At 41.6% G+C, this 16536-nt stretch overlaps 1 protein-coding gene across 4 annotated transcripts in view; it reads right to left on the bottom strand.

Moving 5' to 3' along the window:
* ADAMTS17 (ADAM metallopeptidase with thrombospondin type 1 motif 17) overlaps positions 1-16536 on the bottom strand; it is a 251693-nt gene that overhangs the window by 131984 nt on the left and 103173 nt on the right. For all 4 annotated transcript variants that reach the window (XM_067555596.1, XM_067555598.1, XM_067555597.1 and 1 more), the window contains 2 exons: positions 9173-9313; positions 6024-6174 (listed from right to left, as the gene is read on the bottom strand). In XM_067555596.1, the coding sequence (XP_067411697.1) occupies positions 6024-6174; positions 9173-9313 (292 nt within the window). The remainder of the gene's footprint in view (positions 1-6023; positions 6175-9172; positions 9314-16536) is intronic.

Genomic DNA, 16536 nt, shown 5'->3' with positions numbered 1-16536 from the left:
CCCACTTTAATGTTGCCTTTGCAAGCCTGACATAGTCTGTGCCCACAATCTTGCAAGACTACCAGAGACTTCATCACCCATAGGTTTCAGTGGAAGTTATGGACACCCAGAACTTTGCAGTATTGGATCCTAAAACTCCTTATGCTGTGTAGTCAGCATACAGCATGTACCAGTTTTTGTTTTTTGTTTTTTTAAGAGGCAACGTTGTCTGTCAAACATCACTGAAAAGCTGGGAAATTAAAAGAGTGAAGTCACAGATCAAGTTTCTTGGCCATGGGAAATGAGAAAAAGGATAGTAAAAATAAATATAGATACATACACACAATGTTCAGATGTGGTTGGGAAGATTATGGGAGTTTTCTCTTGAAGTCTTTTGCAGATGGGAAGTACCCAGAGGCTGATGGGAGAGGTCTGAGAGCAGGCTTGTTATACTGTGTTTGCAGGCTGACATTCAATAGCATTTTGGCTAATTTAGTTGAAGTTCAAACTTCAGCTGTAGATGCCACATCACAAGGCTACACTAATTCTCTCCTCCCCCCGTCCCACACCCAACCTTGTGTCTTATTAAGAAAATGAAAGATTTCCAAACTCTTGAGTGCTTGATTCTTAATAGGAGCCTCTATTATTTTTAAGAGTTTATTATTTTTATATTCTTAAATCAACACATTGTATCTGTATAATTAGATTTTGGTTCCCCTCTCTTTCTACATTATATATATATTATTATTTTAAAACCACTACACCAGAATGTGTTTTGACAGACTTCCAAAATGAAACACGTACAAAAATTTCTGAAGTATTCCAATAATTGTAAACTGGGCTGTGCAGTGCATGCAGGAACTCTGCTTCTCTCTCATTTTTTTTTTTTTTAAACACAAAGTATTTCCACTGAAAAGAAAGAGAAAAATGGTCTGTCTTGCAACATACAGAAGCAATGAAATAGGACACTTCTGTTTCATATAAAACAGGCAAAATGAAAATAGTTGCACTTTTAACAACCCACATTAAAAAAAACTGTAAAATATAGGCAGGCAATTAGGTAAATTATTAACTTAACTTTTAAAAAAGAAAATCTCATTTTACTTTACAATTGCCAGGCATGTAGCCTGCACATTTCAACAAAACCAACCCCATCCTTCACTGGAGTGGTATTATTAATTATTATTACTATTATAATTTATTTCATACCCAGAGTATATATTATTTTATAGACAAATGTGTAGACACAGTCCCAGCCTGTACAGAGGCTATGTATACTGCTATTGCAGAGATATAGTTGGCTTACAATCTTAGCACTAGTTTTTGTCAGTATTCACTACACAGTGTAGCACTTATTATCATGGATATTGATCTTGCAATTGACTCTGCTCAGGCACAGATCTCTGCAGGATGAGGACAACAGATAGTTCCACTGACATCGCAAATTTGCTTACTTAGGTTTCCCATCAAGCCTTTGATTATGAAAGCCAAAAGGATTTTTAGGATCCAACTTACTGACACTATTTGTGATCTTCCTTTCTCTTTTTTCCATTTTGTACAGATTGACAATGGAAACATGCTAGCAGTTTCGCTTTTGCTTACAGTCATTTTCACTCTCAGGTTCTCAGCGCTGCAATGTTTTCATTGCGGATGTTGCAGAGGAAGTTTATTTGTTAAAAAGTAACTGAAATTTAAGGAAAATGATGGCACCATTCCTACTGGTCTCAGATTTTCTAAAAGCTTGTATACTTAAAATCTAAATTCTGGGCTACATTTGAATTAACAGTTTCCCCCTTGTTAAGCAGAAAATCTCTTTGAAGCAATGTTAATCTACATGCCATTTTAGTCTAAGCACAGTTTTGCCTCAAAACAATACTGCAAGATAATGGTTATGTAAAAACCCGCAAAAATGCGTTAATAATAAATAAGCCAAAAGGCATATAAAACGGAAAGCCAAACACTGGATACAAGAGATACAAATCACGTTTTTTCCATAAATATAACGTCAGTCCAAAAGCCTGTTAGTAGGCATGCCAGCTTGAAAAATAAAGCCAGTGCTCATGATTAAACACACAAGTGTATTTTCTCATGAGTTTATGAACAATGCATGTGTGTGTGTTTCTGGTGTAGAAACGTTATCTCGGACGTGAGAGATGCAACCATGAAGGTTTCGTGCCTTGCATTTAGTGGACAGCATTAATAAACAAAGACGAACACACAAGGCCTATCCACCACTTAAATCCTATGTTAGCAGTTTACATGGGCTTTGAGTAGGACATATGCTTTTTGTTGCTCTTCCGCACAGGGCCTTCTATCCACAACACTTGACTTACAAGTCTGGTAGCAGATCTGGGAAATGGAGGTCAGGCAGGCTGGACTGTCCAATGCCCTGCGTGGTATGTTCATGGTCAGAACACAACATCGTAAGACAGTGATCCTTGGATGGATGATACAGTAAGTTTTAAAAGGTGGACTACTATTTATAACAGTGGAGACATTTGGTCACAGGCTACCACCTGGGTTTTGAAACCCAAAGAGGAAGGAAGATCTTGGATCCAGACTCCAGCCTGAGCGGGAACATCTACACTGCTATTTTTAGCCCCCCGCAGCAAGCCTGAGTCAGTTGACCCAGGCTCTGAGACATGCTGCTGTGCGCCTATTTTTGCTGTGTAGACATACCCAAAGCGGCTTCATTTTTGTGCTGTGATTTTTGAGGAAAGCTCAGAGCAACTCATGGTGGTTTGGCAAACACTCTTATTTCTAGAGGCTGCCATTTTGCATGCCAGAATCTATGCATTCATTAGAACAATAAATTAAGACTGAGATTATCAAGGGTGCCTAAGGGAGACAGGTGCCCAACTTCTTTGAAAAATCTCTGCCCAAGTCTTTAGCACATATGGTTACCAAAGAAAATCTTAAAAATTCAAACCAAGTGCAAACTGATGCAAGGCTGACTGCCAAAATCTATAGGCAGCAGAAACAATAGCTATGAAAGAACTGTGAGCTGCTACATTTTATCTTAATGGGCCATTGAGTCTGAAGTCTAATAATGCAACATAGATCTATACACTTTGAATCACTATTTCATTGTTGAAAAAGGCACACACAAAGGAAGAGAGGCAATCGCAGTAGAAAATCTATTTTGAGTGGAGTGTTGTTTTCGTCTCTCAGGTCAGTGCAGACTGGCTTGTAGGCAGAGCCTGGGAGTAACATTACTTTTTTTTCCTCTCAGTTCAAACCCTGGAGTTAAGAGAAGATGTGATACAAGTAAACCTGTAGACAAACCTGACACAGGATCTGACTTTCTAACAAACCTCCAGGAGTGTTACACTGATTTTGGATTTCAGAACAAAAGCTCTGACTGCCCCAGTACTGTAGAATTTGGAAGACTTTTTTTCCTGGGTGCAGTGAGGGGTGGGGGTAAATGTAAGTGATACTGGTGAGGTAGAATGTTCTAAGGCTCTATATAACTATTGTTGATATTTATATCATTCCTCTTAACTATAGTACCTGGAGTGCCTCTCATGCAGAAAGCTTTCTATCAAACAGGAATATTTTGCAGCCTTTCCTAAAGATGGTTAGATTCTGGATTCATCTACTGGAAATTTGCCCGATCATAAGGCATTTTTGAATGTAGGTCTTCCAGTTTGCCCAACATAATTATAGAGTTCAGCTATCTCTTTCTGAAATGTCATAATGTAGCTCTCTTTATTAAATAAGAATGTAGACAGAAGATGCATGTAGTCATAAAAAGATTGAGGAGGCTAATTTCCTGAAGTTTATTTCCTTTTTGTAGCAAATATTTACTGTCAAATGTTTATTACTTGTACATTTGGATTTTTTAATAATACTTTATTGAATTAAAAATACCACATAACCATTGGCTAAAAGAGGAGACAGCTATGTTTGCCAATAATTTCTATAACTAATGCCAACGACCAGTGCCAATTTTTTTTTGGTTCATATTTCCATAGACAGCTTAGAGACTTACAATACAAGTATTCTGTGGATGAAGCACAAGAAATACAAAGGTGAAGGTAACACAACCTTCCAGCATTTAAAAATTAAAGCGGACTGTTTCCTATAATGAATTTAGTTTCACTGCAGGCAAACACCAACTCATAGCATCTTAACAGCATGCAAATACTACCATGGTTTAATGGTGTGTAAAGTTAATGGCACATATCTTCACAGAACATGAACATTGAACTCTGAAGCACTCCCGCCCTACATTCATGATAAAAAATACCTATATATTACATAATTAAACTGACTAGTGTTTGCAACTTCCTTTATTCAGCCAAAGCTTGTATAGACTGCTCAGCAGAAATTATTCTAAAGTCTTCCAAGTATGTATTGAGGGTTTTTTTGTTTGTTTGTTTGTTTTTTGCTTTTTCCCCCTTAAAGATTTAAAACACTAAGACTAGTAAAGATCCGCAGGAACCAACACACCTGCTACCTGTGCCTAACAGAGAATACTGCCTGCTGGTTTGATACACTGACAGACAAACTCTGAATGAAGAGTTTCTAGAACACTGTACTTTCTGGAGATGCTATTTCAGCATGAGAAATGCAAACTAGTTAGCAGTAAGCTAGCACTTCCCTGTGTGGGTGGAACTTCCAGGAATGAAAATTCTTTTTTGCAACAGTGCAAATAGCAAACATCTATCCAAAGGCTGGGTAAGCAGCCTGGCACCTGTACTTGGAGATACCTGATTCTTCCTGGGTATACCTGGATTCTCTTTAAAGATTCACATTTTAAAAGCTTACTTCCAGTCCAGTAGTCCGGATGGTCTGCCTTCTCCTGATCGACCCAGAAAACACAACTGACCCAGATTTGCTTCTCATTGTTTTCATGTTCTATGTTAGCTAGTTGCCAGATCCAAAGTAAATAAAACAGCAAATGTGAAACTCGGAGCTCTTTCCCAGCACTTGCATGTGTTTGACAGCTTTATTCATTTGGCATTTGGAAACTTCAGTTACAATTGATTATTATTTTCTTTTTTGTAATAGGTTTAAAATTCCAGAAATTTTTAGAAGTGGAAGGGACAGGAGAGGGGGAAATGATTTACAAAAACAAACATTTTTTTTTAATATTGCCTAGCTAAGAAGAGGCTAAAGCATGACTCACACCCTTGCCATCTAAACTAGGACTTCGTAGAACATAATGCAGGGTAAAATGCCACCAAATGGTTCGGTGATAAAAGAATCAATTTGATAACAATGCTTAGCATTTTTCATCTGTAGCTACCCTAGCACGTTGCAAAGGTGAGGCTATCATAATCCCTATCTAAAATAGGGGAAAGCAGGGTGCAGCTACGTTAAATGTCTTGGTCAAGGTCATACAGAGAGTTGGTGGCAGAGCTGGGATAAGAACCCAGGAGTCCTGACTCCCAGCCCCATGTGCTAGCTACTGGCCCACACAGCCTCCCCAACAGATACAGCACAAAAACCAAACTCCTTCTGGTTGGTCAGTTGGTTCATACACTAACATTGCTTCACATTACAGTCAGAGGTGGCTCCCAGCAACAGCCCCCAAATAGTTTGTAGTCAGGGTTGAAACCCCAAAGTCCCAATATTAATCCAAATGACCTGAACCTCTCTAGTCTGCAAAGCTGAGAAGCCTTGTGGAAAGAGGCTCACTTGTGAGACTTCTGCTACATCCCAGTTCCAGATGGGCCTGAAATATCGGAGAACAGCTTCTTGCTCAGTATTTTGGCACTCTGCTTACAGTGGGAGCTCTGCCCAAGTGCAAACTGAATACAAACTCAATAAAGACCTCAGGACCTGGCTCTAGGCTTTTAGCTTTATCACGGCGGGTGGGGTTTTCAAAAGTGCTTGGCCTTGGCCTAACTCTTGTTCTTTCAACTGAGTCAATGGGAGTTTTACTGTCGATTTCAATCAATCGGCCTAGATGCTGAGCACTGCTGAAAATCCCATTGTCTATTTCAATTGGCGATACCAAACCGTTTTATTCTCAATTACCTGACAGCATTGCTTCCATTTCCCACCCTCGCTCCCTTGGGACCCAAGAGAAGCCTTACCTCCATATTCTTACAGAAAGTGGCATTGGTCCCAAACAGGATCTGGCACTGTTCATCCGCACTGTAGTGCATCCCTGGTAGCTTGTGAGGAAGCCGCACGGCGTACCGGCTTCGGGGGTCTGTTACCAGCAAACAGGTGCTCACCTTGGACCTAAAGAGTGCAACAGTTATACACATCTTTAAAGGGAGAAACTTTACTGGGTTGTTAGATCATTCGCCCGGAGAAGGCGGCTCCTTCCCTTTCACTTGAGATTATGGCATCTTTATCTAAAGCGTCGGTATTTTTAATGGCTTATTTTTGAAAGATATCCACCCAGGAATGTCCTTTTTTAAGCAAAGATTCTGACCTGCAAATATTCCGTGTCAGGTTGCTATTATTTGCAGATGGACATTGGAGATGCGTGAGGTGAAGTCATGCAGTGGTATTTCCAGAGGCATTTACTCAATACAGAGAGTGAATAGTGGAACAGACGTGAGACCTGGGAAGTGCAAAGTATTCAAATGATGCTAATGGAATATTGTTTGCAGTCATGTTGTAGCCATGCTGGTCCCAGGATTGTATTGTATCTCTAAGATACTGAAATGTGCCAGAGAGGCAGATTTCTGTGACAATAAGTGTTAAGTGGGAGAATGCCCTGGAGGTGGTTAATGCAAATTCCACAATACTTGTTATGCAAAAACTGAACCTTTTGAAGTTTTGCCCCAAGGAGAGGGCCACTGACTGGTGATTACTTGTTACCCGAGGCCACAGATCAAAGGCCCAGACTGTATAAAGAAATAGCTGGACTGTCCCAGGCTTGTTATGGTTCTTGATCTGAAACCCGACATGAACTGGTAAACCCAGAGCAAACCCAGCTGAGGGGTTTGAAAGAGAGGACTACCAGAGCTCTATGGTGGAGTTAGGGTGACGTCTGGTAAAATTTTAGTATGTATGGAGGTTCGTTTATTGTTTTTTATATGTTTTCTCTCTAATACACTTTGCTTTGTAAAGGCTGGTTGGCAACTGGCATGCACTGTTGTAGCCCATGGAGAAAGATTAACAGCAGATGCTGGAGCCTGGCCAGAACTGTTGGGGAAATCACAGTGAGATGCAGAGAGACTGCAAGCTTAAACCCCCGTTGAGTGAGAGTGAGTGAGAGAGGTTGATCTCCACCCAAAAGAAATGACAGCTGGGAGCCTGAAATCTAAGCTGGGTGCCCCTGAGGAAGAATGGGGTGTGTCTCAAAGGTGCAGCTAATGCTGAAACTGTGACCAATAGCATCTTGGAAGGCTTTCTTAAAACGAATGAAGGGAAGGAAAGATACTGGACCATGTATATGTGGGTTACATATCAAGTAGTTTAGGAACATAACAGGGTGACAGACTGTGAGGTCTTGTCTATACGGCGAGTCAGCGCACACTCCAGCGTGTCATGCATTAATCATCCATGTGGACCTTGCTGCTGTGTGCTAAAAGTTCCCTGGCAGGCTGGAGCACTTTAGACTTACACTCCAGCTTGGCCGCCGTACAGACATGCCCTCAGACCCGACACAGGAAGACTCTTTTGTGGAGGCTCAAGTGCTAAAATACTGCATAAATATTTGGGGGATAATTACTGTGGAATCATTCTGGATGGTGGGTCCAGTTAGCTCCAACCAAAATATTAAATGGGTGGGAGAGTCTGTTTGGGTCAGTGAGAACTAGGGAGTGCTCGGGTCCCAAAGGGAAACCCTAGGGGCAGCCAAGCTTGGGGAAGAAGCTGAAACTGAGGTTTATGTTGCATTACCAATCGGGTGAAAGCACAGGGAAGAGGAAGAACCTGGACTGTAACTCAGGGAGTTTGTCTGTTGATGATGTAGTAGGGATGCAGTCCAGAGGCTTTGGAGACAGGCAATGAGGGGCAGAGGGAGAGCTGGTACAAAAGCTACAATAGTACAAAGAGAAATGTCTGCACAGAATTTTTTATCCTGAATTTGCAAACAGTTTTTAGCTACCCAAACACAACAGCTTTGTGCTACTGCTTGAGACCCAGTGAAGACATGTGGTTGTAAATAAAGAGAGAGAAACTGGTCAGTCTAGTTTCATTTTCCAAAACAAGAGAAGTAGCGTGGCATAGACAGCAAGACAAATTAGATTCTCATCATCCTTTCGCAACCTTTAATAATCTAAAATGGTATTAGCTACACCAATAAGTACCTGAATACACAACCGGATTCTTTTACATGGATGTGAAACGGGAGCGATTCCATTTTAGTCAACCGAGTCACACGGATGTAAAATCAGTAAGTTCAGAATCAGGCCCCTGGCTTTTATCTTAAGAGTGTCCTTTTAACATAATATTACTGGAGTTCCCATTTTCTGGACGGACTCTTAACCTCTTTTTTCTCCTCTGATCACTGAAGAGTCCCATCCTAAACTCGTTGCTCGCAACAGAGGCTGCATCTCTGATAGTTAAATGGATCCAGCAGACTCTAGCGTTTGCTCTGATCTACGAGATAAATAATCTACAAGCTAGTAACCAGCTTCTCTTAAATTCTTTCTGAATTGCTAAAGAGGATGAACTAAAAAATCTGAATGCTGTAGAAAAAAATTCCAGAGGGATAGCCATGCTAGTCTGCATACAGCAAAAACAACGAGAATCTTGTAGCACCTTAAAGACTAACAAATTTCTGTGGGTATAATGTGCTACAGGATTCTCGTTGTTTTTGCTGTAGAAAAAAAGTTCACAGTGAACTATTTAAGTTAATGGACACTTAGAGAGGAGGGAATGACTCAGAATTAACTCCCTGTGAAATGAGTTCTCTCTGGTTTCCATAAATTAATTGTTCTAGCAGTGCAGGCTGGCAGAACCTGTCAAATGGGGAGGATTTTTAAGGGCACTTCCTCCTGTTCAACGGACAGATTCCTATCATGGCAGGATTCATTCCTAAAGTGGAAGTGAACTGGGATTCTTTTCAAGAAGCTATCAGTGTGCTGAAATTTGGGAAGGATACAGTTTTCTGCTTTTCTGTAAGCCCCAGATACAAGGGTAAGACAAAGAAGACAGATTCAACCTTCCATATAGTTATCATACACCGCCCCCCAAACTCTGGCATTACTTAGTGTTTCAATTTCAAAGAAAATATTAGGTCTTTTAGATCCAGGGTTTCCACTGCTCATCATGTTCTTACTTGAGGAAGTTTTCAAGGTCGTCACGGCTGCAGGAAGACCAAGAAAGGTCACTGGGGTTCCTGCCCTTCACCCATTCTCCAGACATTATGTGAGATCTCCCTGCGCAGGACAAGTGGTCATCGTCATGACTCATCCCCATGCTGATTGGTTAAAAAAAAAAAATACATAGATAAAGCCATACTGTGGGTTTGTCATTTCCCATTACACCTGATAACAACACTGATTATCTTAAAGGAAACAACAAAGTAGAAAGTAGAACTGATCAAACCATTAATAATTTATCCACCAAACGTAACCTCTAGGTCATGAGCAGATCACAAATTCCTTGAATTTACCTATTTTAATTGCAATTTTTTTTTTTTTTACAAAATTGTTTTGCTCTGTGGATTGATGGCAAACACTTCCCTCTGAGTAACTCCTAGAAATATTCTAAATTCCACCAGTGATTTTTAGTTGAGAGCTAGCTCTGAAGTTATATGGCACTATTTCTGTTCCCTGATTAGATGAGCCCACAAATATATCTGGCTGAATTCTTATGCACGCAGATGCAAAAAGTGGTTTCTGTGAATGATCCTGCAATTTGAAATGTGCTTCCCCGTAAAACTCAGTCACTCGAGAGGTCATGGAAAGCAAATGTTCAGAAAGGATGTAGTCTGGCTGAAGTGCAGAATATGAGAGGGAGTATTTGTGGAAAACTCTGCATTACTTGCCCAGAACTACTGAATAAGATTAACTAAAACCATGTTGAGTAAGGTACCAAATTTACAGTATTATTTAATGTCTCTATTTCAGTAGACCCTGGAGGCTCCACCCAGAATCAGGGCCCCATTTTGCTAAGTGTTGTGCAAATGCACACAAAGACACAACTCTTCCCCAACTCAATGTAAATGTGAACAGCTTCTGACCTATGGTAGGTCATCTGAATAAATAATGCACATTGAATATTTACACACACACACACACACACACAACTGAGAAATGAAAATATTGTTCACCTGAGGATCTCAAAAAGGCTTCACAAACCTTATGTAACTTCCCCTCACCATGCACCTGTGAGGCCATGTAACAGCGTTTTAAAGGGGGGAGGGGGAGGAACTTCAAGCAAGAGAGAGGATAAGTGACTAGCCCAAATTCTCACAATGAGTCAGTGGCAGAGCCATCGGCAGATACCAGAAATCCTGGTTTCCAGTCCCATGTTCTTTTACCACCATATGTCGGAGACAAAGCAAGTTTCCATACTGCTTTGATAAGCTCACAAAATAATTTTAAGGATTATGCAGAATAGTAACATTTTAAAATCTTAATGTCCTTCCTTTGGTTTTTAGACCAATCTTAAAAATATGATGGAAACTGGCTTACGGGCTTTTGCAAAGAGTGCCTCAGGAAGCCAAACATGGCTCTGCTGGCAAAATGGCAGCCATCAGCGTTGGGCTCCGAATTGCCAGCTGCATGCTAATAACTGAAATCTCAGATAATATCAGTTTATTCCTTAGGAGAAGAGCATCTTATTGTATAAACTTCCAACTTGCTGGACACAGCAAGATGGCTGTTGTTTCCTAATCATGATGTTGGACTCCCAATATGCAACACTATTCTACAAATCAGAGGCTTCTATTTGCTTTTATATTCGGTTCTCATTTCCCCTGCCTTTGCTTCTCTGCAGTTTTGGGATTCAAATGTTCAAAACCTAAATGCAGCATAAATTTCCAGTTCTGGTGAACTGAAACCAGCTTCAGCAGCTTGATAATTATGGCTTAAATTAAACCACCATTTATGCTATTTTTAGCTTAAAGGGAAGATTACATGGCTGAGTCTATTATTTTAGGTTTATCTCCAGGGACATTACTATTTCTAACAACGTTACACTTAACATAACTTTTAGAATCAGAAGCTCGTGGATATGCATTTTTAAGCTTTGTGGGTTCTGAACACAACAAAAATGTTAATGTCAAGCATATTCTGTTTGACACGCAGTAACAATTTAACAACAACCTAGTAGCAATTCTAACTTCATAAACAGAGGGTGAAATTCCTGTCGCACTGAATTCAACAGGAGTTTTGCGACTGAGTTCAATGGAAGCCAGGATTTCACCCCAGATGGTTTATCCATATGGCTTCTACAAAAAGAAAAATCAATCAATCAGTTTTCACATAAACTAAGATGGCAGATCCAGCAGTATTCTTCCGTTGCAACTTATCCCATACAAAACTTACAGTCTTGGGAAATGAGAAAGGAAGATTTAAATGTCATAAAAGAAAGCAGGTAAATAACATACGTAGGCTTGCTTTAGCCCTACAAAGACACGCTCTTCCTCCAATATTGACTTAAGAAAAATAAACTAAATTTTCTGAATTTTTGTCTTTGTTCTGTGGCCCATCTGGGTCACAAGTCAATACATTCCCAGTATATTTTCACAGAGCAAGAATGACCCTTTAGTACAGGATCGTGGTTTTCATGTGACCAAGTCCCCAACCAGTTCTCAGCAAAGCACACAGACCCTAAATCACAGCCACTTCTAACTCCTTTACTCAAACTGAGTAGTTTCCCTTCAAGAAAGCCAGTGGATTTCAGATTGTAAGATACTATCCAACGGGCACCAGGGTGGCAGAAGCTGGCCCTTACTACTTCCCCTGGCATCAGCAGTAAGTCAAAAACTGGAATACATAACCACCACCTCAGCCTACGCTTGGCTGTTTGTAAGGCTTCCCTTCAGGGTCTCATAGCTCCCTGGTTCGCTCCACTCCAAAGAGACAGTCTCTCATCCTCTATATTGTGCTCAGAGATAGGGGGAATATACATGCCAGCAGGACTCAGCAGTAATCACCCCAACTCTTTGTGCAGGCTTCTAACGCCGGAGCCTTGGATGACTCCACAGAAGAGTCCTGTTGCATTCCTAGAGAGGGACAAAGAATCGTCTCAAAATCATGGGTCAAAAATCAGGTGTACTGATCGGGCCACAAAGCAACTGCTTTTAACCGTTCAGTGCTGGGTTTCTAGGAGAATACAAGTCCACGACATGTTTGGAGCTTGTTTTAATTGGCACTGGGAAACTTTCCCTAGCAGTTACTCTACCTTACAATGACTCACTTGAGGAACGGATTAAATGACCTAAAGTACCCCACATGCTAACCCTATTTTCTGAAGCTCAAGCGTCCACAAGTACATCAAAGGAAAGAGTTATTCCTCAACACGTAATAAATTGAATGCCATGCTGGTTCTTTACACTAATGACTAGCTCCACTTCCTTTTTAATAGAAATAAATGGGGAAAGGGGGGGAGGGAAGGGAGCTCTGTGTGTTCATAACTAATCAACAGTGCAAGTGCTGACTCAGTATTTTGCATTTCCTTTGTAAGCAACTAATCTTACCTGCTATTCAGATGTTCACAGGGAATTAGAAATAGTTAATCAGTCCAATGAAATATTTTGCAGAGAGGGTTTTACTTTTAAATGAACAGAACCTCTTTAAAACAGAGATAGTAAGTGTGGTTTCAGTATGAAAAGCAACTATTAAAATGGCACCATATTACTCAATAGCCCTGCCCCTTGTTCATATTCAGAGTTACATCTACCTAATCAATCAACAAAAGTAAACATTTGCTTCATATTATTCTCGTTAACATTGCAGAGCCAGCACAGCTATGTGAGCCTGAGCTGGATTCAATTCTGGGTCATGCATCAGCACATAACTGCTAACCAAGTTCTAAATACAAAGCGGTATTTGGCCGTCAGTTGCACATATGCTAACTCTTGGGTTTGTTCAGAGTGCAGCACAATGGGGTGTGGATTCTGAATGGGGCCTCTATGACATATATAATAAAACATTTAAAGACAATAGGCTTGCACAGTGTAGCGGAGTTTGGCCTACAGAATATTTATTGCTGGCGAGGATGCATAAACCCAGAAAGAAGCAGTTTGACCTTTAGATCCCGAGACCGGCAGTTATAAAAAATGATAACCAAGCAAATTTCATTGGGAATCACTGGGAGATAACGAGACTCCAACTTGCCGTTTTTCAAGTCGTTTGCTCTGCAGAACCACACGTTATAAGTAACATTACTAGGAATTAAAACCACATGTAATTTTCCATCCTATTACAAAATGTACATCTCTCAAAAGTCTATACCATAACCTAGGTTACAGACTACGGTGGAGTGCTGTGCCATGGTCAGAACGGGGAATGGGGGGTCAGGATTCCAAGGTTCCATTCCTGGCCTCTATCACCAACTTTTCGTGTAACCTTACTGCCCTAAATGTAATTAATTTGAGTTTGTTTCCCCCGTAGCAATACTAAATGAATGCACTTGTTTTATTTGAGTCATTCATCAACATTCTGCTCAAGACGGTTAATATAGCTCAACTGCACATCTTGCTTGTCCCTGGTGCATTTGCCAAAGATTCCTGTTATTCTTTAAAAACCGGAGCCAAAACCCATCAAAGCCAGTGGAAAGGCTCCTATTGACTTCAATAGCCTTTGGAAGTTCTTAGAGCGTGCACACAACTGCTCACCAGAACCACTCTGGGTCTCAATTGTTTTCTTATTAAAAAAGCATGGAATCTGATATTTAAAATAACGCCAGGGGGGTCAGTGAGAGGAACAACTAACATAAGTGACGGTTTAAATTTTTCTGAACAGCTGTAACTTTGTAGTTGATAATAGGATATTTGAGAAATCCCCATGATTATTTCCACTCATTCCCTTTCGACATGGCAAGGGTGGAGGAGAGATGAAAGTCTGATATAAATGCACTGTCACCAAGTACAAGTTTTTGGAAGGGGGTGAGGGTGGGGGGGCGCTAAGCCGGAAACTGTGACCAAGGGAAGGCTGGAAAAATTATATGGAACAAACACCAAGAACTTCCACACGTCGGTTTCAAATAAGGGCTTCAGCTAATTAGTCAGAGCTCCTTCGTGTCCTCTCCATGCAAACCGAACCTTTCCATTTATAGACAAGTAATTCACAGTCAGCTGGATCTTGGTGAGGTTTCGAAATAAGCAAACACTCAGGAATAGAAAGAGTTCAAGGCTCGCCAGCTGTCTTCCGATTCATTTATTAAATCTCTGCCTTATACTCACTTAACACTTTATACTAAGAACATTTAGCAAGGGACAAATCTGAGGCTAACACACAATGAAACAAGGCCCCAAGAGGTCCCCAAACTATTAACAATGGCCTCAGGTTGTGATATTTCTCCCCTTTTGCTCCCTCTGCTGGAGGGGAGAGAAACTAGATGGGGACTCTCTCCAAAAGTCCTACTGAAGAGAGACTTCAGACCAGCTCATGAATTGCCGCATCAGGGTGACATTGCAGGGAACCCAAAAGCAAGGGGCTCCAATTGGTTGGTTGTACTCTCTATGCAGAAGGCCAGCAATGACTGCAGACGTTGAACAAAGGACCTGCTACAGTCGGGAGACCCATTGTGTCCTAAATATTGAAGGTGCAAGGAGCAGGCAATGTATATGCTCTGCCCTGTCCCACTTGGTTGGGAAGTGAGACTCATTAGTGCCTGAAAGGTTTTCTAAAATTCTCGACAGTAGTGGGGTTAATGGGGAGAGCGAAAGGCTATTGTCTCCAGTGGCCTGTAGGGCTATGTGTAGTGCCTTTTCATGCATACTGTACTACACTGTATTGTAAAAGCACTGTACTTTTTTCATAGCTGCTGGAGACAGGAGCCAAAGAGCCCCCCTGTTTTTAAGATCTGGCCGGCAGGGATCATACTCTGGCCCGGGCCAGCCCAGTCGGCACCTGGGAACCGCTCAGTGTCCTGCCAGCTGCCCAAACCACGACGGCAGCTCCTCTCAGCACCAGGGAGGGTCAGGTAAGGAGAGAGAGAGAGAGAGGCAGGGTTTCAGGGAGGGCTGGGCTCATGAGGTGGGGAAGGCAGGAGGTCCTAGAAGATCAGGCTGGTGGAGGGAGGGAAGGTGGGAGCCACCAATGACCCATTGCTCCCTGCTTGGGAAGCTGGTTACGCCACTGATTCTCGACGGATCACTGGATCATTGGAAGGTGTATTTTCTCTCCCTACATTTTAGTACACAAGGGTTTTATCGGCAAGATCTCAGCAGAGTGCCAAGAGCTCTCTGCAGTACTACAAGTTGCACAAAACAGAGGATCTCTCAGCACTGCCTCCAGAAAACCCCAAGACCCAGGTTGCCATAACCTCACAGTGAGCACCTGATTTAAACTGTAGTCATCATTATCCGATGAGATTTCTGGTGAGATCCTGAGCTGAACTATATTGCTGCAAATCAGCGATGCACTGGGAACTTGAGGTTTACCACCCCCATACAACCACAGAACACACTAGGGGAACTGTAGTGTATCTCCATGTTTATCTCACTGTGAGAGTGGGGTAGGAGGAGAGCAGTGCCAGATGGAAAGCACAAGGAATGAAACCCTCTATTTATCCATAGGAAGTGTACAAGATGGGCAGTTGCAGGGCAAAGCTTTCCCCACATTGCTCCTCAACATGGAGTGATCATCACTAGGATGAGAAAGGAAATCAGTCTCTTTTCAATCCTTGGCCTCTCTCTTGCCAATAAAGGTGCCAGTAGTGGTGAGGGGTTTTGTGATGTGCATGCCTGTCCACTGGTATCTGGGTCAAGATCACTACACTCAATTTGACATAGGCGACCCAAATAGAGGAGAGATGGCAACAATTCTCAACCTCTGCTCACTTGAGCTGGATTTGAACCAGCAATCTAGGAGTGGAAGACTCTACGTTCCATTATCAAGCCCTGAGCTGTCCAGTCCCAAGCTTATTTCAGTGTCAGGAATTTTTATTAGTGTTTGAAACTGAAGCTATGTCACAGGAAAAATGGGGACTTCTGAACCAGATTCAATATGTTTAACATTTCACTGTCAAAGGCTGAAATCTGGCAAGTTACAAGACTCCCAACTGGGTTAGAACAAAGACATGGCAGAGGCAAATAATGGCTAGGGGCAGCTTGACAGGCCTGGAAGAATAATGGGAGCTGGGGAAGGCAGTGCAAGATGGGGACAGCGAGTTTAAATGAAGTGAGTGACCCACGAAAACGATGCACCTGCGAAGTAATGATGAGAACCAGGAACAGCTAGAGTAGCAAGAAGAGGATCCAAGTGAGAGTCGGGCAGAGGATGAAATAACCTAGGGAGAGCGCACTGTGGTTAGTGGAGCTGGCAAGGAGGTAATGGAAGAACACGGCTTGCAAGAAAAGCAGCCATTAAATTAAGACCATGAAATTAATGAAAAGATTTTCAACCCCTGTTTCTTACACCTAAATACAGGCACTTAAATGAAATGCAACTCCTCAATGGAACCCGTGAGGAGGTGCCTTGGGGAAGCTGGAAAGAACGGACACCAATTTAAATCCTATTAATTAGC

Source organism: Emydura macquarii, unplaced genomic scaffold, assembly GCF_026122565.2.
Source record: "Emydura macquarii macquarii isolate MOO-44397 ecotype Brisbane River unplaced genomic scaffold, CSIRO-AGI_Emac_v2 contig_1644, whole genome shotgun sequence".
Classification (NCBI taxonomy): Eukaryota; Metazoa; Chordata; order Testudines; family Chelidae; genus Emydura; species Emydura macquarii.
This window is presented reverse-complemented; position numbering and strand designations above follow the sequence as displayed.